Source organism: Mustela nigripes, chromosome X (genome assembly GCF_022355385.1).
Source record: "Mustela nigripes isolate SB6536 chromosome X, MUSNIG.SB6536, whole genome shotgun sequence".
In the NCBI taxonomy this organism is placed as follows: Eukaryota; Metazoa; Chordata; class Mammalia; order Carnivora; family Mustelidae; genus Mustela; species Mustela nigripes.
In genome coordinates, this window is record NC_081575.1 from 29,424,777 (window position 1) to 29,446,639 (window position 21,863).

At 45.8% G+C, this 21,863-nt stretch overlaps 2 protein-coding genes across 3 annotated transcripts in view; one reads left to right on the forward strand and one right to left on the reverse strand.

Moving 5' to 3' along the window:
- TMEM255A (transmembrane protein 255A) overlaps positions 1-12,602 on the forward strand; it is a 50,008-nt gene extending 37,406 nt beyond the window's left edge. For both annotated transcript variants that reach the window (XM_059386233.1, XM_059386234.1), the window contains 2 exons: positions 2,629-2,772; positions 10,169-12,602. In XM_059386233.1, the coding sequence (XP_059242216.1) occupies positions 2,629-2,772; positions 10,169-10,327 (303 nt within the window). In that variant the 3' untranslated portion in view covers positions 10,328-12,602. The remainder of the gene's footprint in view (positions 1-2,628; positions 2,773-10,168) is intronic.
- A 1,266-nt stretch (positions 12,603-13,868) lies between these two features.
- On the reverse strand, positions 13,869-21,561 carry ZBTB33 (zinc finger and BTB domain containing 33). The gene is made up of 2 exons (XM_059385013.1): positions 21,316-21,561; positions 13,869-18,849 (listed from the first exon to the last, which is right to left on the reverse strand). Exon 2 carries the CDS (start codon positions 18,845-18,847, stop codon positions 16,829-16,831), a length of 2,019 nt encoding a protein of 672 aa, XP_059240996.1. The 5' UTR covers positions 18,848-18,849; positions 21,316-21,561; the 3' UTR covers positions 13,869-16,828.
- Positions 21,562-21,863: the final 302 nt, after the last annotated feature.

Here is a 21,863-nt window from a genome sequence, read left to right on the forward strand (position 1 = left end):
TTGTTTCCCTGAAGCTCAGAATGCGACTGATCAGTAAGGGGGAGTCTCATAACCTCGGAGCCCCAGAGATTTTTCTTTTAGATTTTATTTATTTATTTATTTGAGAGAGAGAAAGTGAGAGAGAGCGAGCACGAGGCGGAGGAGGGTCAGAGGGAGAAGCAGACTGGCTGGTGAGTGGAGAGCCTGATGTGGGGCTTGAGCCAGGGACTCCAGGGTCATGACCTGAGCCGAAGGCAGCTGCTTCTCCGACTGAGCCATCCAGCCCCCCACCCCCCAGGACCCCCGAGTTCTAACAGAAATACACACACTTCTGGGACACAGAGACCAGATCTGTCATAAAATCACAGTTAGCAGTGTAAGGCCTCACGAGACACTTACTTGGAGCCATCTCTTCGGCTCCTTCCCTGCCCAACCGTGTACCTGTCTTTGCTCCCCGGGCCTCTCTTGCCCTGTCCATTCTGTCTACACTCTCTACCCTTGACTCTCCTCTCTCTTGTGCCTTTCCTGTGCTCACTCAGTCTTTCCTTTGCGCTGCTGTCTCTGTAACAGTCATCTTCCTTCCAAAGATGATCTCGCCTCCCTCTTGCCACCCCGCTGTCCCTGGCTTCACTGAACACACAGACATTTTTATAGATAGAGTTTACATTGCATGATTGTTTCTCTCTGGCTAGGTTTAGTTTATTTGCATAGAAGAACTGGTTTCATTTGGCAAGAGCTGGAGGGTGTGCTTTTAATTGACAGAAGGCCAAGGGAACATGCTTTCTGGGACTTCTTTGGGGATGAAATTTCTTCTTAGCATTCTGGTGGAGAGGTAAGGGTGTTTCTGAGCACTCTTTCTCTATAAAGCGAGCCAGCCCTTGGAATGGTCAAGAATCTCAGCCCTCTCCCACACGTGGGAGGGGCTGACAAACATTTCTCTTCTTGTCTGGGAGCTGCATTGTAATGCCTGACGTTTGTAGCTCTTCAAACCTCCGGGAGATGTAAACAGTAACCCACTCCAAGGAAGAGAGCAGCAGAACTGTGTTGAAACTTGCTATAAGGAAGCTTCCTCTGCCAACACTCCCAACGTGGCTGCCTGTAGCCATTGCCAAACCTGCCCACACGTTTTCATCACTCCGGAGGAAGCTTCTGCTCTCCGCTAATGTGCAGTAGATAAGTACCGAGAATCGAGACCCATTGGTTTTGCAGACAGCTCTTGGTTACCCACACATATGGCGGCAGTATTAACGACACGGAAAATCAGAAAAACATGGACCCTACACCTTGACCTATGTGGCACTCATAAGGGCCTGCTTGGGACAGCTGTGTTTGGGAACTAATAGTCAGTGGTCACTTCCTTTAGCGTGTATTTTGGGTCTTATTCTTTTGTCTTTTTTTTTTAATTGATTTCAACTTTTCTATAGGTTTGAATTTTTCAAAATAATAATTTTGGGGGAAAATTACGCCAGTAATACATATTTAAAAAAAAAAAAAGAGGACCACCTACATGGCTTAGTCAGTTAATGGTCGAACTCTTATCTCAGCTCAGGTCTGGATCTCAGGGTCATGACTTCAAGCCCCAAGTGAGGCTCCATGCCCATTGTGGAGCTTACTTAAAAAAAAATGGGGCGCCTAGGTGGCTCAGTGGGTTAAGCCTCTGCCTTTAGCTCAGGTCATGATCTCAGGGTCTTGGGATCAAGCCCCGAGTTGGGCTCTCTGCTCAGCGGGGATCCTGCTTCCCCCTCTCTCTGCCTGCCTCTCTGCCTACTTGTGATCTCTCTCTGTCAAATAAATAAATAAAATCTTAAAAAAAAAAAATGAGTGGTCCCCATATACCTCCTCATACTGCTCCCCTCTGCAGAGATAACCACAGCTGACAGTCTGTTGTGAATCTTCCCAGGTTGATTTCTTTTCATTTACAAACGTACATACATACATAGTTATTTGGGCCTTTGCTTTTATGTAAGTCAGGAATCATGTTATGTAACATAGTGGGATTTTTTTCCCTCCAAGATTTTATTTATTTATTTGAGAGAGACAGAGAGCATGAGTAGGGGGTAAGGAAGAGAGAGAAGCAGACTTCCTGCTGAGCAGGGAGCCCTGCACGGGGCTTGCTTTCAGGACCCTGGGATCATGACCTGAGCCGAAGACAGATGCTTAACCCACTGAGCCACCCAGGTGCCCTCACTGCGGTTTTTTTTAAAGACTTCTTTTAGGTTCACAGCAAAATTAAGAGGAAGGTATGGAGATTTCCCATGGCCTCGGTGCTGCCACCCCACACGTAGCCTCGCCCATCAACCACATCCCCAGCAGAGTGGTACATTTATTATCAAGGATGAACCTACATCGACAAGTCATTATCCTCCAAAGGCCATAGTTTACCTTAGGGCTCACTCTTGATGTTGTAATTCTGCGGGTTTGGACAAAAGTATAATGACACATATCCATCATTATACTATCATAGAGTAGTTTCACTGCCCTAAAAGCCCTCCACACTCTCCTCACCCCTCCCCCAACACACCCCCTGGCCACCACTGATCTCTTTATTGCCTCCTTGGTTTTGCGGGTGGCTTTCTATTCTTCTTATTATTTAACACTGTCTCCCGGTGATGAACGTTTATGTTGTTTCGCATCTGTGTTCTTCTACAGAACCCTACTCTGCCGGCGCTGAACTGTTCCGTTGAAAATGCCCATCCGACGGTTTCTTACTATGCTCGTCCTCAAGTGGCGTCGTACAATACCTACTACCACAGCCCTCCCCACCTGCCGCCATATTCTGCTTATGACTTTCAGGTATGCTTTGAGAGAAAAAGAACTCTCCGTGACTCTTGCTGCTGTTCGTGCTGCCTTGTTCTCTCCCTGATTACGGAACCTCCCTACCATGGACAAAGTAGCTAGGCCTTCAGCCCGACAGCCATCAGCAGCCTGTGGGGACTAGTGATCAGCTTACGGACAACAGCAAGGCAAGATAGGAGAGATGGGGGGGGGAGGGGAAACACAGGAAACAGAGAGATGGGAGAGAAGGAGCAAGGATCGAGGTGTCCCAGAGCGCCTTGACCGGCACCCAGGAGAGGACGTCACTCACTAGTACATCAGTAGGGACCCCTGCCCAACTGTGGCTTTTCCCATTCTTCTGCCACTGAGAGAGGTCTAGTCCTGCTCTTTAACACAACAGACTCTGGCCAATGGATTGAATAGCATCTGTAATAAGGAACAATTCCCTGGTTTTCCTCCAGACTTCCTTAACTAGGACTATACAGAGAAAGGTTTGTTTTTTTTTTTAAATAACAAACCCCCCTCCCCTTTTTTGCCTTATTATCTCAGAGATCCGAAATAGAGTTACCAAATTTGCACTTTCCCTTTTCCTTTTGAGCTGAGACGAAGCACAGAGAAATAGAACCAAGAAAGACACTTAATTAAAAGGCCTTCATTGTGTGCCGAGCACTGGGCTAGGCACTTCAAGGAAACAAGCAAAATGGTCTTTTCAACATTTACGGTGATCGTCAACCCTTGACCATAGAAGAGCGGGATTACACGGAAATCTGGTTAATTGAAAATTTGAGAACCAAAGGAAATAACCTTTGAAAGGAGAGGAGCCCATAATGAATTTGCTTCTCCGAAGGGCCCCTGGGTGCTCCAAGGGGACATAAAGGCACGACTGTTTGGGGATACTTCCAATTAGCCAGCCAGTTTACAAACACAAAGCTCTTGGGCAACCTAATTTCAGCTTTAGATTCACAAAATAATTGAACCTGGAAAGCCCCGTTTTGTTGAAGACAGTGCCCTTTTGTTCAGCTCCGATGCTGTGCATGGAGGTCTAGGCCGGTATATTGCAACAGTAATACATGTGACCATGGACTTGTTCACTCTTATAAAATGCAGAACCAGAACAAGGAGGTGTCCATCAAAGCTTGGGAACAAATAGTGCTGGAACTTGTTCTAAAGCCTACAGTATTTACAGGTAGACAACAGAGGGAACTCATTCCCCAAATAGGTATAGACTGGGAAACACAAATCTGTTCAAAAAAGCCATAGATAATTCCAGCAGTGACAGAGGCAAAAGGAGTCCTTTAAGAGACTGCAGGGATGGGACCCCTGGGTGGCTCAGTCAGTTAAGCATCTGCCTTCAGCTCAGGTCGTGATCCCAGGGTCCTGGGGTTAGACTCCCAGCTCAGCAGGGGATCTGCTTCTCCTTTTCCCTCTGCAACCCCCTCATGCTCTCTCTTGTGTGTGTTCTCTCTCTCAAATAAAGAAAATCTTTAAAAGAGAGAGAGAGGATGCAGGGATGCTGAAATTAACACAGGAGTAAAAAGTAATAAAAAGTCATCCCCGGGGGGTACCTGGCTGGCTTAGTTGGTGGAGCACACAACTCTTGATCTCAGGATCTGAGTTCAAGTCCCACGTTGGGCATAGAACTTACTTTAGGAAAGAAAAGGTCATCCTGGGATGGAAGGGCCACAGATACATAGGTCCAGCCCCAGAAGCTGTCAGATTTTAGGAATTTTCACTTTCTAATGAACTCCAAAGTAGGAACAATCATCCCCCTGGTGATGGTCCTTGTACACTCTAAGATAGGAAACCTGTCTATAGGGTATGGAGACATTTCTCTGTCCATTGTTCCTCATTCAGACACTACCCCAGGGATGAAAACAAAATTGACAATGCCAATGGTGACTTGGGCTGTTGGCTTCAGTCCCGTCACTGTTTACTCTGCTCCCATGTGCAGGCACTGTGCTAAGAGCTGTGGATATAAAGATTGCATTAAGAAATCAGGGACTTGAGGGGCATCCGGGTGGCTCAGTTGGTTAAGTGTCTGCCTTTGGCTTGGGTCATGATCCTGGGGTCCTGGGATCGAGTCCCACATCGGGCTCCCTGCTCAGCTCACCCCCTGCCTTTGCCTCTCCCCCTGCTCGTACTCTTGCTCTCTCTTTCCTCTCTCACAAATATAGATAAATAAAACTGTAAAAAAAAAAAAAGAAATCAGGGACTTGAATGGGGAATGGTCAGGGGACAGCAGTGGAGACAAAAAATAAATAGACAATTACCCAGAGTGCTGTGGAAACCCAGAAACAGGGTCCCTAACCCAAACCTACACTACTGGCAGGGATTTGTGGAAGCCTCCTCTTTTTAATAAGAGCTCCCATTCCTTGAGCCCTTGTTCCGCACCAGCTGTGGTGCTGAGAGGTCTTCACGTATGTCATCCGATTTATATATCCAATACAAACATCATCCTTTGGGGGAAAGTTCTTGCCATTGCCCGTCCCTTGTCTTTGGAGTCTGTCTGACTCTAGATTGGCTTGAAGAATTCTTTGGGGGAAGCTATAAATCTGACCCCAGCATAGATCTTTTCCCCCAGTTATTTTAGGACACTTATTTTTTTTTTACCAATTTAAATTACGGGCTTCGTAATCATGACTCAGAAGGAGTCTCTAGAGAGTAAACTCTCTAATAATTTAATTATTAAATTGCTCCCCACTCCAGGAGCTGCTGGGACACTTCTCATACCTCTCCTGGTTCTTTTTCTAGATTTGAGCGGTCTCTGTGTTTTCTCATTGGAGACTTCAGAGTCGGGTGGTGTGGGTTTTGAGTGATGTGGGTTTTTAAATTTCTTTTAAAGACTTTATATATTTTAGAGAGAGAGAGAGAAAGAGAGAGAGGGCACCTGGGCAGGGGGAAGAGCAGAAGGGGAGGGAGAGGAAGAGAGAGAATCTCCAGCAGATTCCGCACTGAGAGCAGAGCCCTGGCTCAGTCCCAGGATCCCAAGATCATGACCAAGAGTCAGACACTCAACCAACTGAGCCACCCAGGCGCCCCAAGTGATGTGTTTTTAGGTAAACTGTTTCTTTCTGGAATTTCAGTGGTGTGCTTGAGTTGAGCTTTCTTTTGTTCACCAACTTTCATTCCCTTCTAGTTTCTTTTATTTTTTTTTAAAGATTTTATTTATGTATTTGACAGACAGAGATCACAAGTAGGCAGAGAGGCAGGTGGGGCAGGGGGGTGGTGGAGGGGAGCAGGATCCTTGCTGAGTAGAGAGCCCAATGCGGTGCTCAGTCCCAGGACCCTGGGCTCGATCCCAGGATTCTAGGATCATGACCTGAGCTGAAGACAGAGGCTTTAACCCACTGAGCCACCCAGGTGCCCCGCCCTTCTAGTTTCATAGGAGGAAATACCAGTCTTTACCCAGGAAAGCCAAGAGGATGAGGGAACACCTTGCTTGCATTCCTAGATAAATAGAAAGCAATCAGCAAAACCGCACACCAGCTCTGACGATAAAACTTCCAGAAGGACAGACCTACCCCACTCTTCCCCGCCACCAAAAAAGAGCCAGAGCTTCCTTAGGATCTTCTCAGATTGAAAAAGAGCCCACATCGCAGATGACTTTTCTAGACTTTCTTCTAAATGACTTCCCCATTCGGGTCATTTCTAAATAGGACTATATATGTAACTTTGTGTTTGAAAGCTGTTGCTCCTTTTTACTCCAAGGCTGATAGAAGAGAGAGGAAAAAGAGGGATAGGATTTTATTTTAATCCCTCCAAGTTGTGCCCTCGTTGGGTAGCTGTCCAGTTAGGAAGCTTAGGAAATATTCCTTGTGGTCAGACACGACGAGGGCTTCGCTCTGGCCAGATGGCCCTGAGGAGGCTGTGAGGGCTGAGCAGGGAGAAACGGGACTCTAGCAAACATTGGACTCCACGGTGTCCTCGCTTCATGAGCTCCCCATCCCCCAAGGCAGGAAGGATCGAAACTGAGGCTACCTTGGCCTCCTCACTAACCTCCCCACTCACTTCCGTTGCCCCGACGATGCTCATTTCCCTCCTACTTGTACATTGGTTTTAGCCAAGTAGCCCAAATTCCGCAGGGTATAAGGCATCGGGTTCTACTTGCGCTGGGAAATTCAACCCAAGGGAGCTTTATGTAACAACTCAAGGGTTCCAGCTGTGCTTCCCAGTCCGGCCCACCAGGTGGGTCCCCCCCTTCACTCATGGTGAGCTGCCTCCTCTCCTGTCCGCCTAGTAAGCAAAAGTCTCAGCCTACGCAAAATGCAGGCGCCTGTGTTTATGCTCGTTATCAAAGCCTGTGAAGGTACCGTAGCCACCAAAAATGACCCACTAGAGATTGGACCCATTTAATGGGAGGATCGCTTTAGTCCTGGGGGAGGGGGTGCATGGCACGGGCTACCAAAAGCCTTAGAAGGCTGTGCTGCCCCAGTTTCTCTCTATTTCCCCCAAGTGTGTTCCACCAGGTGGTGGAGGGGCGGGCTGGGGGGTCATCCTCTGGTAGCACCCTCAGCCTGTGGCTCACCCCCCTTCTCACCCCCCGCCTCCAAGGAGCGACTGGGCAGGCAGCAAGCTCGAAGTGATCATGGTGGCCCAGCAGTAGGCTATTTAGATGCTTTTCATGCTTTGTGGTGTGCGAGGATTCAAAGCTCTGTTCTGCTGAGCTGCCTGTCCCATTAGTAAAGTCGACTCCCACTCCCAGGCAGGAACCAAAAAGCACCAGGCCAGCTCCCCAGCTGTAACAAAGCCAGATCCTTCCCAAGGTGCCTGGTGGTTGCTAGGAAACTACGTGCGGGTCCTGTGGGCCTTGCCCTCCCCGCCCCCGTCCCCCCCCAACCCCGGGCCCCAAGGGTGTGTGGACTGCATCCAGTTAGCTCCCTAGCTCTGCCAGGAGTCCTTCAAGTTTATCCTTAAGACTCCCAGCGTCCTCAAAGGGAAGTGAGAATCATACCACTCCCGGCCGCTTGAATTCTTCCCAAACATGAAAGCAAGAAGTGAGAACCAAAGGCCATTGTGTCACACACACACACACACACACACACACACACACACACACACCCCTTTTACTATCAAAGTGTGCAACTGCCACCCTCGGCAGCTGCTGCCCACAGAAGCTTCTCGCAGCACCTCCCGGGACAGAACTGCCTCTTGCTGCGCTGTTGGAAGCTTGCGCCTCCTGTCTGGGCGCACCTAAACCCCGGCCTCCTCGTTCTCACCCTCCCGTGGCGCCTTTAGGAGGGCCAAGTGCCACGTCTCCAGTCCCTGGCATGGAGACTCTTGTCCCCACTGGGCTGAGAGGACAGTGCTCTCCCTTGAAAGCAACAGGGGAGGAGGGAAGAAGGGAGTCCTGTAGTGCAGGATGGAAAACTAGGAAGTCCTCCCAGAGTGGAGAGACAAATTGGGATTTTAGCAAGGAATCGGGCTTGTCTTAAGTTCACTGACTCAAGTTGTTTTGTCTTTAAGGGTTCTGCAGGTCCTTTGACCCTGTCCATTCCTTCACTCAGGGCTGGAAGAATGAATGGGGTGGGGCAGGAGGAGGGAGTGACGGGAGCCTCATCCCTTGTCGTCCCAGCACAATGTGGTTGGATATTTTAGTGCCATGGGCAAGACCTAGATACCTGAACAGCCCTTTCTAAGGAGTGCAGGGGTGAGAACTGGGGATTAGGAAACTCAGCCAGGTGGTCTCAGGCTCCAGAAATCTCATTATCAAGGCCAACTCTCGGTAGCCCCAGACCTTTAAAAATAACATGATTGACTCAGACTGGCCAGCCAAAGTAAAGGCATAACCTCCGGCAAACAGCACTCGAACTGTTGAGAAATTGTGGTGTTAAGTGGGTCTCTTTGTTTTTCTTTTAAAAGCCATATCTTAAAAATTATTTAGTTATGAGAGAGAGAGAGAGAGGGAGTGGGGGAGTGGGAGGGGAGGGAACAGATCAAGCCGACTTCCTGCTGGACCTGGAATCCAACCCTGGGCTCCCCGAGATCAGAACCTGAGCTGAAATCAAGAGTCAGTGCTTAAGCGACTGAGCCACCCGGGCGCTCCTTTTTGTTTTTCTTCTCATGTACCAGTTCCTCCTAGAACTAAGACACACCAGAAAATTGCAGTTCTCCAACCCTATTCATTGGCTTATTATGTTCACCCTTCCTGAGAGCCTAAAACCAGCCTCTGGCCCCCTGTTGTAGTCCCCTCCGGTCTCCAGGCCTCAGCCATGCTCCACCGCCAGAGCAAGGAGAGGTACCCACTAGATGTGACCGTATTCTTTGAAAATGTGTTTTACTTTTAAAAAACATGCCAAGTTGGGGCATGTGGGTGGCTCAGTTGGTTAACTGTCTGCCCTCAGCCCTGGTCATGATCCTGGGGTCCTGGGATCGAGTCCCATGTCAGGGTCTCTGCTCAGCGGGGAGTCTGCTTCTCTCTCTCTCTCTCTCTCAAATAAGCAAATAAAATCTTTTTTAAAAAAAAAACATACCAAGTTCATCTGATATACTCCCGAGGTTAGGGTCACTCATTCAACATTTATTGAGTACCTACTACTTGCCAAGCACTGTTCTGAGCTCTGGGGGATATATCAATGAACAAAATGAAAACAGGCCAACTCTCCTTGAGCAGGAAAGTCATCAGGGTCAAGGGTACACATGAGCCAGGGAAAGAGAAGTAGCAATGACTCCCGATGTGTCAAGTCACTCTTTTTAAAAAAGAAAAAAAAAATCTCTATCCTCTCTCTTCCCAAAGACTACCAAAATCAGACAACACGAAGTAATACTGAATCCCACGTCACTGCAACCTGGCAGGTTGTTCCTTGTTCTTACCATTGGTGTTCTTTTCTCTGCGCCCATGCTCCTCTCTGCTCTCCGACCGACCCCACGCTCGGGCGGGTGGGCCGCAGTTAAGATGAAACAGAAATTGTCAGACTTGGAAAAGCCCAGATCCAAGAAAGCCCAATTAACCTCTCTGACTTTTGTTTTTGTTTGGTGTTTTGGTCTGTGAGATGGGCTATGGGACCCTTCTGGCGGCCAAGACTTTCCTAGGCATTACTGGCTTAACCTCTGAAGTTCTTAAGGCCCAAAGTAGCTCTCCGAAGACTAGCGGGGATGCTGTTGCCATAGCTCGAGGGAGAGGCACTGAAGGCTTGGGCTGTCAACATGGACAGGGAAGTGGTGGACTGAAGGGACAACACAGAAGTAGGAGTGACCAGGTGACTGGATGCAGGGCTCAAGGGGCTGGGAAGGAGGACCCCATGCTCTCCGCGCAGGGGCTGTGCAGCCTGAGTGACTGCGACAGCGGGACCCCCCTGTTGATGCCCCGAAAACAGAAGCACACCTGGTCCACATTCGTTTTTTAAGTAACGATGGGCTGGGTGGGGGTGGACTGCAACCCGGCTGCTTTAACTGATATTTCGTTTTTATTACACAGCATTCCGGTGTCTTCCCGTCCTCCCCGCCCTCCGGACTTTCTGATGAGCCCCAGTCCGCCTCGCCTTCGCCCAGCTACATGTGGTCCTCGAGCGCACCGCCCCGCTACTCTCCCCCCTACTACCCGCCTTTTGAAAAACCACCACCTTACAGCCCCTAAAGAGGAATGCCTGCTGGCTATTGAGATTATCGTGGCTTTTGTATTTCTGCTTTAGTGGAAGTGTGTAGGGTACAAAATTTAAAGTGTGATTCTTATGCATAAAGTTTTATGAAGGCCTGCCAAGCTAGGGAAAGATAGGGATGAAGCTTACTCATTTATCAGTGCAGAGCAGGGGTGGCTAGGCTGAACCCAGCGCTTCCAAAAAGGGCAGCGCGCACTCTAAGCAAGACTGGGGAGCCATCCCAGCAAGAAGCTTGTCCCGTTGGGACCTGGACCTGCGTTTCCCTATGGCTCCGCCTCGGTCCTCTGCGGCAGCGGCAGCGGGGCTTGCCACCTGTTCCACTTTGTGTAAATGCAATGTCGTCCTCAAACCCTCGACAGACAGACCGCCACCCTAGCACCTTGGGTTAAGCACCCGGCTTATCTATAGGCCCTATCTTTCCCTATCACTGAAGTCAGTCCCTAAGGAAAATTTCCCAGCTGGAGATACCCAGTGGTTCCAATGCAGAGAGTTTTGGCTAAGATTTTGTTTGCTTGTGTCTGGATGTCAAAAAACGCTGCCTGTATCTTGTACTCTTTTCTTCTCTGTGAGTATTGTAAAAATGGCTGTTGTGATCGTTCAGCTCAGCTTTCGTTATCAGTACCTCCCAAAGGGAAAAGTGCAATATTCCCTCGAGTAGTGGGAACAGGACTGATTGTTTAGGATGCGCTGAAATACAAAGACCAACGTGTGGGGTGTTCTGAGTCGATCTCAGTGACACATTCGATAACTTAAGAGACAGAGGTTCTGCTGCGTGGTGCAGTGTTACAGAAGACATTGGCTGTGGGAGATCTTACGGTTAAAATTCAGAGTTTAAAACGCTAGGCTAGGTTCTTGGGTAGTGATGATGAATTGTTACTAATCTTTGTGACTATTTAATCTTCAAATATTGTGCTTCAATCCCAGCAAACCGCACGTATCCCGCACCCCACCCCGAGAGAATCATCTGTATTTTAATGCCACTGCTCTTACTGGCCCTTTTTTCTGTTGAGACCAATCACAACAGTGTTCAAGATTATGAAAGTGTTACAATGCCGCTTTAAGTCTGCAAAACCTCAAAAGTAGCCAACTTGACAAATTCTTAGGTGTTACCGTAGATTTCACATCCATCTGGCACATTGTGGTAGGCGTTTGTATGGTTCTTTTAATTATGCATAGCTTTAAACCATCCACCTGACGAATTGAACACTTCGGCACCCATGCCTTCACTTCAGAAGGAACACTTTCACTGCGATCTTATGTAAACCTGAGACTTGAGTGATTTAAAGGAAGATGGATAATCCTACACTTGTATGATGTAAAAATACAGGGGCTACAGGAGGGTAGACCTAATTAGTTCTGCAAACACAGAACGCATACTGGAAAATTTTCCGGCCAATTTCGCTACCTCCCGACTTGATGGATTAGAGGTAGCAGGCAAATGCTGGTGCTCCCATCTACCTTGTAGACACCCAGCCATCAAGAATTATCAAGGCACAAGTGCCCTCATTGTTCACAGTAAATGTTTGCAAAGCATTCGGTTTAACTTCCGGCATTATGAATGATGTCTCATCCAGAGTTCAAATCAGGAAAACTAGAATCCTTTTGCATTATATAAAATTACTATTATTTTCTACAGTTCTGAGCATATTAAATTCTATTGGATTTCAAAAAGGGACTAACGACCAATTGACTTACTATACAAATACCAACTTGTAATAATGAAATTTCTTGCCATTGTTATTACACTCCCTTTTGCTTTAGTGAACATGTATGAGTATTTAATTTTTTAAAAGGCACCATTACACAGTATATCCTACATTTATCACATTTCTTAAAGTGTTGAGACTGACTCATTTCTATGTATTTTTCTTACTTTACAAAATAACTTGAAACAGAATAGATTTTGTAACACTTAATTTGAGCAGCTTCTTTTTTTATTACATTGAATTATATAAAGTGCATGTTACCTTAGAAAAATTAATATTTGCTGCTTTACTCTTTTGCAGAACATTTGCTGTAATGAAGGAATTTGTATTTCCGATATGTACCTTGACTGCATTTTGTAATATTTACTGCTTTATTCCTAATTCTGCTTTAAAGTATTGAACTGGGCATGAAACATTAAAATATTAATCCAGAACCTCTACAAACTGGATGTTGCTTAAAATCTGTATCACTGCCATGTTGGAAACCCAGACTGCTTTTGTGATGTTTCAAATTAATAAAACTATCCTCCTCCGTATTCACTTACACGCGTCTTCATAGAACCCACAAAAGTATCACAAACACTCCAAGCAACTGACAACAGCCCACTCACTTTTGACTATTATGGTTCAAGGAACAATGGGAATGCGATGACCCAACATGTAAAGCCTTTTAGAAGGTAGAAGAGGGACAGTGAAGTATCCTCCAGACTGAGAAGGCATTTTGAGACCAAACAAAGCAGCAAGCCAGCGAAGCAAGCCACTCCATACCGCGGACAGTCTGATTCAGGGTAATTCACTGAGGCGGGTAGTTGGGGGCGGGGGGGGGGCGGTCACTGTGGTGTGGGCCACAATCCAGGCACTGCACAGCTGCTCTCCAAAGTCCAGACCTCAACCCAGAGATTTTTTTTTTTAAAGATTTTATGTATTTATTTGGCAGAGAGAAATCACAAGTAGATGGAGAGGCAGGCAGAGAGAGAGAGATAGGGAAGCAGGCTCCCTGCTGAGCAGAGAGCCCAATGCGGGGCTTGATCCCAGGACCCTGAGATCATGACCTGAGCCGAAGGCAGTGGCTTAACCCACTGAGCCACCCAGGCACCCCTCAACCCAGAGATTTTACAGAGCACTGTGGTGAGGCCAAAGTATAGTTATCTAAAGTGGTGCCATCTGGGGCGTCGGTGGCTGAGCTGGTTAAGCGTCCGCCTTCGATTCAGGTCATGATCCCAGAGTCCTGGGATTGAGTCCCGCATTGGGCTCCCTGCTCAGCCGGAAGCCTGTTTCTCCCTCTCCCCCTGCTTCTGTTCCTTCTCTCACTCTCTCTCTCTCTCAAATAAAATCTTTCAAAATAAAAATAAAAAAATAAAGTGGTGCCATCTGTGTGCCAGAGGGGAGGGGAAGGAATTGTTAGCTCTCCTAGCTGTTTCGACAACTTTAGGAAAGACCAAAACAAGCCTTCCTACGTTCTGGTCAGGGCATACGTTAACCTCCAAGGGCCCTGGAACGTGTAGCCCTCAGGGAGGTCACTGTGCAGACATGAAGAAGACGGAGAGCCAAAGATGAAGTCAGTACTGTCAGCACCCCAAAAAACCTAGTGGGGGACTTTGTTGTGCTGCCATCAGAAATACCCTCTGAACTGAAAAACAAAATAGTAGAGTCTATGTCATTTCTTTCCTTTTTTTAAAGTGAGCTCTATGGCTAATGTGGGGCCTGAACTCATGACCGCCCCCCCACCGTATGCTCCACCAACTGAGCCAGCCAAGTCCTCCAAGTCTGTATCATTTCTGAAAGATAACCTTGTAAAAAATACACTCGAAAATCAGAATTATAACATTTTATTTTTGCCATAAGAAGCTCTACGAACTAATACCAGGAAATGGTTAATGAAAAGTAGAACTTAAAGTCATATGATAGGAAAGATTGTACAAGTATGAACATTACAGTACTGGGTGGAAATGAACACGGTTTCGTATGATTGACAGAGGTGAGGAAGCCAGTGCTGTTGAATTAACATTTAATCCTTTAGATTAGGCATGCCTTGACAATACGAAATACCTTGACCATTTTTAACCATTTATCTTTTTGGTACAATGGGAAAAAGACAACATCAATTCCTCATAGTAGTTGCATCTGGGGGATCAGTACCGAGATGACAATGGTTATTTAAAATCTGTTTTAAAGTAAATCTTGCAGGATTGCTATGGCATTTTAAAATCTTTGCTTAGTTTGGGCATTTTCATTTTGTCATCTCTTTCAGCACATTGGTATTTTCAAACGGTTCCTATCCAGAAGGTTTACAGGTATTTTAGTGTAGGAGCAAATTTGCAGCCAACTTGAAAGAAAAAAGAAGGAATTTAGTAGCCAGAAAGCGAAGTACAAAATAGGAAAACACCATGGTAAGTTTTAAACAGAATCTTGCTACAGATCTCCAACCCAATAAACACGGGGAGTGAATGGTTTCAGCCCAAAGGGAGTAGTTCACACAAACTCTTAACTTTGGATATAGAAACTTCTGAAAAAACTGAAGACCTTGACATACATGCAAGGAAGAGTCTTCTGGCAAAAATACAAGTTAACTTTCCAGTTTTCTTTCTCCCCAGAAAACTCTAGAAGACAGCTTCATTAGGCACAGAGTTTAAATTTTATACTCAAAACTGACACAGAGCACAGTAGCAGGGCATAATTCTGTTCTTATTCTTCAGAATGGACAGTTTTCCCTTACAGACTCAATACCTGGTTTGTCCTAATAGCCTTGTTAGAAACTCTTTAAGTTTTATTATGATCAACTAATTTTCCTAGCAGGTAAATTTGAAAGGTCTGGAAGCTCTGCTGGCTGTCAGTATCATTCACACTCACAGAAGTAATTATGTCTAACTGGTGAAAGAGCATTAATGAAACTCACAGATTTCCACCGGAAATATTTCTGAGTGCACCTTATAGTCAGAGTAACGTTGTCAGTATCTGCACAGAACCGAAACAGATAGTGATTCCAGAGATCCGAGTCTTAAGTTCTAAGGTAACTTAAACTTTTCCAAGGATTAGTTCGCAAAATGGTTTGAATGTTAAGACTCAGAACAGAAAACAGACAGATGCACATCATTCTAGCCCTCGGTAAGCAGAAGATTATAGCATTTTTCTTTCTCGTGTTATTGCAAATACTGAGGCCTGATACCCTCCGCTACCAACTGAAACACTGAAACCATTATCTTTGAATCTAGCTTACCATCAGAAGAATGATGTATACGTGAATTATGATTAAAGCTTTAAGTTCAAAGTCAAGAAATAGACTATTTTTAAAAATACATAGTTAAAGAGAAAGAAAATATCTATGTTGAATTAAGAAATATTTAAGTAAGGTTACAAAGGACTAACAACTATTCACAACAATCTTTTTCAGTATCTATTAATTTCTTTCCTTTGCAAAAAGTAATTTACAGAAGTTCAACACATTAATCCTGTTATAAAGGCTAGGCTATATATTTGTTCCAACCTGCTTCCTTTTAGTACTATCACTTCAGTGAGTTTTGACTTTATTCTCTAAGTGTTTTAAATATGTGTCACCTGAAAAGGAAGAAAGGTACACGTATTGTTCGCAAGATAAACGGGAATCAACAAGCCTATATAACATTACATATATAGTTTCTGATTGCTATAATATTGCAGCACTTTGCAGATGGAATGGAACTTACTTTAGAAGGGGTAAAAACCTAAAAGGTCTTGTGAAAGGAAAATCCTAGATCATGAATTCAACTATTTTGAATGAAAACTTTCTATTAGAAATTCTAAGTAATATGAACATTTAAAAATATATACCGGTAGCCTCCTGCCTAAAATATGTAGGAGTCTCATTTATGGAATCTATCATTTATAAAGATTTATACATAATGAAATATTTATTTGGTGGCTTTCGGATTCAAACTTTGAAATTTCGGAAGGGGACCGTTTTTAACCAGATGAACAAAAAGGGAACTCTCCATTCACTTCCACTCTCTATCACGTAAGAACACAAAATTCAAAACAAACGCAACAGAACTTTCCTCCTGTCTGCAATACAGAGATGTGTTTTCCATTAACATCTCTGCCCACAGAGGCCACAACTGCGAAGGTATATATACAGTAGTCCAGCCACCAAAGTTTTTCCAGACAATGGCAATAAAAGCAAAACTCAATTCTAATTAGCTAAAACTCTTTCTTCAGATGAGACACTTGTCTGTGCGGCCATTTTCATGGCGGGAGGGAGGCAGGAGGTTGCTATCCATTTGGACTAGCAGAATACACAACCAAGCAGACTTATTCTGCAATTTTCCAGAACAACTTTAGAAGTTCTTGTTTACTTTTTATGCCACATCCAAAACACAACACGCATTTATAGTCTCAATATGAAGAGAATTGAGAATTCAGCAGTAAAGTGCTAACACGGAAGGGGAACGTTGTAAGATAAACTAGGGTATGCTAAGAACTCCAGTTATTTTCAAAAAACATTCAGACTGCTTCAAATTCTATTCAGGAAACTATCTCTCCAAGCTTTTTTTTCTTCTTGCCTCTTTAAAACGAGCTGAAAGCTAAACTATACAAACAGATACTCGGGCGGGGGTATCTCAATCTCTACTCAAACTTTCAGAATATTTTGCTTCTAAAAATTATCAACAAATAATCCAACTAGACTGCCTTCAGATGATGTGGCAGATCAAATAAACTCGTTTTCACCTTAATTTGTTTTACAGATCTTTTGAAACCCCTGCCCCTGAATGCAAACCCAACTTTTGGAGTTTTCAAAGTTCAGTAAGATTCTGGTATTATAAATTCAAACTCGGTACTGCCATCTGTTACATTCTGTTTAAAAATTGAATCATTTTCCTGCTGAATAAAAATATCTTCCCAGGTCATTGGCTTGTTCTGAGGAGTAGATGCGGTCCCTGCTGCAGGGTCTTTCCCAGCATCGACCTTATAGCCAACAGCATCATCCTTCATTACAGGCATAGTGCCTGACCTATCAGAAAGATACGCATATTGTCTGATCTGCAGGGACCTGCATGGATGTAAACGATAAAGCTTTGAGTCTCCAGAAGGATCTTGACTATGAACTGACTTTATGTGCGAAGACATAAACTGATAGTTGATGAAAGATTTGCCACAGGCCAAACACTGGTACCTTCGCTCCCCTGTGTGATGAATTTCGTGTTTTGTGCGATATTCTGCAAGAGGAAATACCTTCTCACAGTAACGGCAAGGGTACTTCTTCTCCCAGGAATGAATGTTAAAATGTCTCCGCAAGCTTGTCAGACAGACATAGGACCTTTTGCACACAATACAGATATAATAGACCCTCCCATCTACTATTAACTCATAGTGATCATCATGTTTTACTTTCATACGTTTGTTGGGCGTCTCACCGCTAGATGTTTTTGGTATCTCATTCTCAAGTCTGGCCTCCCCTTCGTCAGGGTCATCTTTGACGGGGATCACTATGTCATAAGTATCTTCTCCGATATTTGCATAAACCTTGCAACCCGTCGACAAGCCTTCAATCTCGGTAGCTGTGTCTAAGGTAATGATCTTCTGACCCTCCATTAGATGCTTTGATCCCAAACCTGTATCATTAGTGTTTCTAGTAATTATATCTGAAATTTTTAAAGAATTGGAAAGTGGCTCTTGCAGAAGTGTAGGAATCTGCATCTTCTGTACCAACGATCCATCAAAAGTGGCATTCTGGGGGATCTCAGCCTGGGGGACCAAAGATGTATTACTGACCGCCGAATCTGGACTGGAGCTAATAGTGTCATCATCATCGTCTATAATTTCCTCCTCCTCCTCTTCATTGGCCTTGTTTCCTGTTATAACAGCACTGTTTGGTGTCTGCTGATTCTGCACAAGCAAATTGATTGAAGGAGACATATGATTTGGAAGTGATGAAGTGACATTTGGTGGTGTAGTAAGTGGTGTCTGATTTAGCAAAATAATGTTGGGAGTCAGATGTGTCGGGGCTGAAGATACCAGCAATTTTTCACTTCCTTGCGTCTGGCTCAGAGTTGCCTGATTCACAGATGTAGGAAGTTTCTGAGTAGGTGTGAGATTTGGTAAAGGGGGAGAGTTATTACTAGCACCAGGTGCAACATCTGAAATGGCAACGGAACCTGGGTTGGGCTGGACCTGAGCCACTGCATTGGTACTCGGCAAAGTCTCCTTTGCAGGCAGAATCTCAGAGCAGAAAATGACATCATCGTCATCATCATCTGAATCGGTAACAATGATCTTTTTTGTCTCGTAATCTTCAGCAGATAAGGAAAAAGACTCGGTTATAATAGGCATTATAGTGGCCCCGTTATCTTGGGCTTCATCTTTTGACTTTTGTATTTCAAGGTTCTTGTCACCAGAACCAGGAGGTACGGTTTCTGCATTACCGTCCTGAGAAGTACCTGAGATGCTTTTAACCTGTGACAATGGGACACCAAGTTCTGCTATAAACTTAACCCCTAACAGCTGCCCTGATTTAATTAATTCATCAAGTAAATCCGATCTAACACGAACAATTTTAGAACTATAGATATAATTGAGAATTTCGGCAAAGATCTCTGCTCTTATAAAGCTCAGTTCAACAACTTGCCCGGCAACTGAGAAGAGCTGATGGAAGTAAGTACTAGAAGCTGAAAGAATATTCCTGTGGGCCCGGAATTTTCGGTCCTCCACGATAACGGTAACGTCACAGAAGAGTCCATGGCCACGCTGCTCATTCAGGGAGTTCAGCAGACTGCCCGAATATTGAATGTCTGTAGCAGAAATCAGTTTTCTACTCTCCATGCCTATAAGAGAAAGGGAGGAGGAAGGGGTAGGAGAAGATTAGAAAAGAAAAACAAGAAGTACTTTATCATTTCAGAATGTAAGCTGCAGCACCATTCGAAGGTGTATTCAAATTTTAACTGAAGTTCGGCATAAATTTCTGGCTTGCATATAAACTGTTCATACAGGCTGGCTTTTGTACCATGCGTCATATCTCATGACTTCCCCCTGAGAAGAGACAAGTGAGTTTTTAATTGATCTACAGATCTGAGCGGTAATCTCTTCCTCTGAATCTCAGATACATGTGTCACCACTAAGCAATTTTTTAAGATTAGAATTAATTTTCTTAGTTCCACTTTTGGGTTCTGTCCCCAAGAAGACTCAAGGGTTCATTTTTAACAATCTTAAAAATTTAGGGAAAAAGCCTTCATCGTGAACACACAAAAGTTATTGCACCTGTAAACGAATGATTTAAGTGTCAGAAAAGCTTACTGTGTGCAACAGCCATCCTATACTCTTCCTAAATTTTAACTGATCCTAAGAACACATTCACAAAGTTACTCCCTACAGCCAATGACCAAACTGTTTATAAACACTAACAATTATTACCTCCAGACTGCTGGTCAGTTTTCTGTTCTTATTTAAATCGGGGTGCCTCACCTAGATAAACTATGAAACATCTTTTTTGCTCTCTTCCTTGCCCCTTCCCCTCACCTCTCTACTCTTACAATCTCCAGAGGTGAAATGTTAGAGTGCCAAGCGAAGTCAACAGATGGTACTGTGAAAAAAATAAGACAAAGGAAAGGTCACCATTTCTTAATGCTTATTTGCATGAAAACATGAAACATTTCAATTTGTTGGTAAAGAATTATGTAAAGAATTACACACACTGGTATGAAAACTTTTTTTATACCAGATGTGTTAGTGAAAATGAAAACATAAACTTAATGGAGCAGAGCAGTTCCTCACTCTAGAAAAGGGGGTGGGGGTCAGTAAAGAGCAATGCTGTGTACCACTCCAAAACATTCTTTTTTTGCACGTCACAGAATACATTTGCAGTAACAAGGGTGCCTAGTAGCTTAAAATACATACATATATTATATATTTAATTTTTATGTATTTAACTTCTATAGAATATCTATACACACACACACACACACAATTGGCTGATAAGTACTTTAGGTAGAGAAACACTTTTATTGCTAATATTCTTTCCCTTTAATGTTACCAAAATAGTAGCACTGTCCTCACAGTGCTTAAGTTATATACACGTGGAAGGCGGGGCGTCTCAAACATCTTCGAAATTTTCAAAACTGCAGCTTAAAAACAAAAAGTAAGCAAAAAGTCTAGAAATGAGGATTTGAAAGATCATTTGTTATAAGGCATTGCTCGTTTAACAGTACCAAGGAATTCCAGGTTACCCTAAAGGCACTTATTGCAAGGGTGACCTTTGGACAGCGAGCCAGCCACCAAGGCTTCCGAAAGACGGGGATTTCGACAGAAGTCGCTTTTAAGTAGGTAGACAGGTTTTCCGAATACGATTTTTGTCGTTTGCAAATGCGCTCTTGGAAGGAGGCAATGCATCAAACGTACGGGTCCAGGTGACACTGGGAATTGGTTTCATTTTGTTTAGATTTCCTCCCGCTTTTCCCCGTCAGGGTGGGCCCAGGAACCGCGCAGATCGCTCTGAACCCACCCCGAGATCTGCGACCTGCCTCCGGAAAAGCCATTCCGCATCGCTGGGAGACAAACCCTTGACGGAAGGCAGGTGAAGGTGGAAAAGAGAGAAACGCCATCCGCGAGCGAGTAAAGCCAACCGACACGCGGCTCCCTGCGGCAGCTGAACCCCATCTTCCTTACTCCACCCCCTCTTCCTCATTTGCACCCAGCCGGCTGCAACCGAGGTGGTTTTTTTTTTTCTTTCTTTTTTTTTTTTTCACCCCAATTCACACGAAAAGGCAGCTTCCTGCAAATCCAGATGGAGGTAGGAACGCACCGCCAGGGCGGGGGTCCGCCGACGAGCCGGGGAAAGTAGAAGGTGGCGAACGGGAGGGTGGGGTGTTGGGAGGGGATGAGGCCAAGCAGGCGGCATTGTTGTGCCCAGAGAAGGGGACGCAAGGGGAGGATGGGCCGGGCAGAAAAGCTCTAAATCAAAGTAGGGGCTAGGAGGAGAAAAGGAGGCACAAAAAGGCAGGCGGAAGGCGAGGAAAAAGCCCAGTGGGTCCCCGCGGTGGGCTCCCCATGCGCCGGGCCTACCCAGGGCACCGGCAGCCCCCCGGTCCCTGACGGCGGAGGGGACCGCGCCGCGGCCCTCGGGCTCGTCCCCTCCTTCGCTCCCGGGCCCACACAAAGAAAGGGCCGGAGCAGCGGAGCCTCCGACTCCGCGGCTTCCTGGTTCAAGTGAGGAGAATGCAAACGCAGGCGCGGCCCAGCGACGGAGGCAGCGGGCGCGCTCCCTCGCCGCTCCCGGCCCCGGGCCGGGTCCTCACCTGCTTCCCGGCGCCGCCGCTTCTCCTCGTCGGGCCGCGCGGACGGGTGGGAGCCCTCCAACGACCAGAAGCCGGACTCCGCGGCGATTCGGCTCCTTCTTTAAACGTCGCTCCAGTCTTGGTCGACGTCGACGCGGCTGCCGCCACCGCTGCTACAGCTGCCCCACGCCACCGACAGAGGGCACAGCGCGGGGGCGCAGCGCGGAAGCCGGAGGCGCCCTCCTCCTCCGAGCGCAGTTCGGCTCTTTCCGGAAGGGCCCGAGCTCTAGGCGGCCGCGTTTCGGCGCCCGGCGCTGCCTTCGGCTCCTTCCGCGGGGGGCGGAGTGAGACTGGGAAGCTCTGGGAACGTTCGGCCCTTTCCGGAGGGCGAAAGGGTGGGAAAAAGGGAAGGGAAAGATGGTGTTATGCGGTCGGTGTCCCGCAGCTGGGATCCTAAAGTCGGCACAACCTTCTAGGGCATGAAAACTTTTGGAGACCGTACGAGTTTCATTTCTTTTACAAGTTTGAAACGGCTCCGTTAGCCCGTCTCTTAGACGATAAACCACCTT

Excerpts from the sequence above, each read along its gene's own strand:
- ZBTB33 (XM_059385013.1), bottom strand. The coding sequence starts at position 18,847 with ATGGAGAGTAGAAAACTGATTTCTGCTACAGACATTCAATATTCGGGC.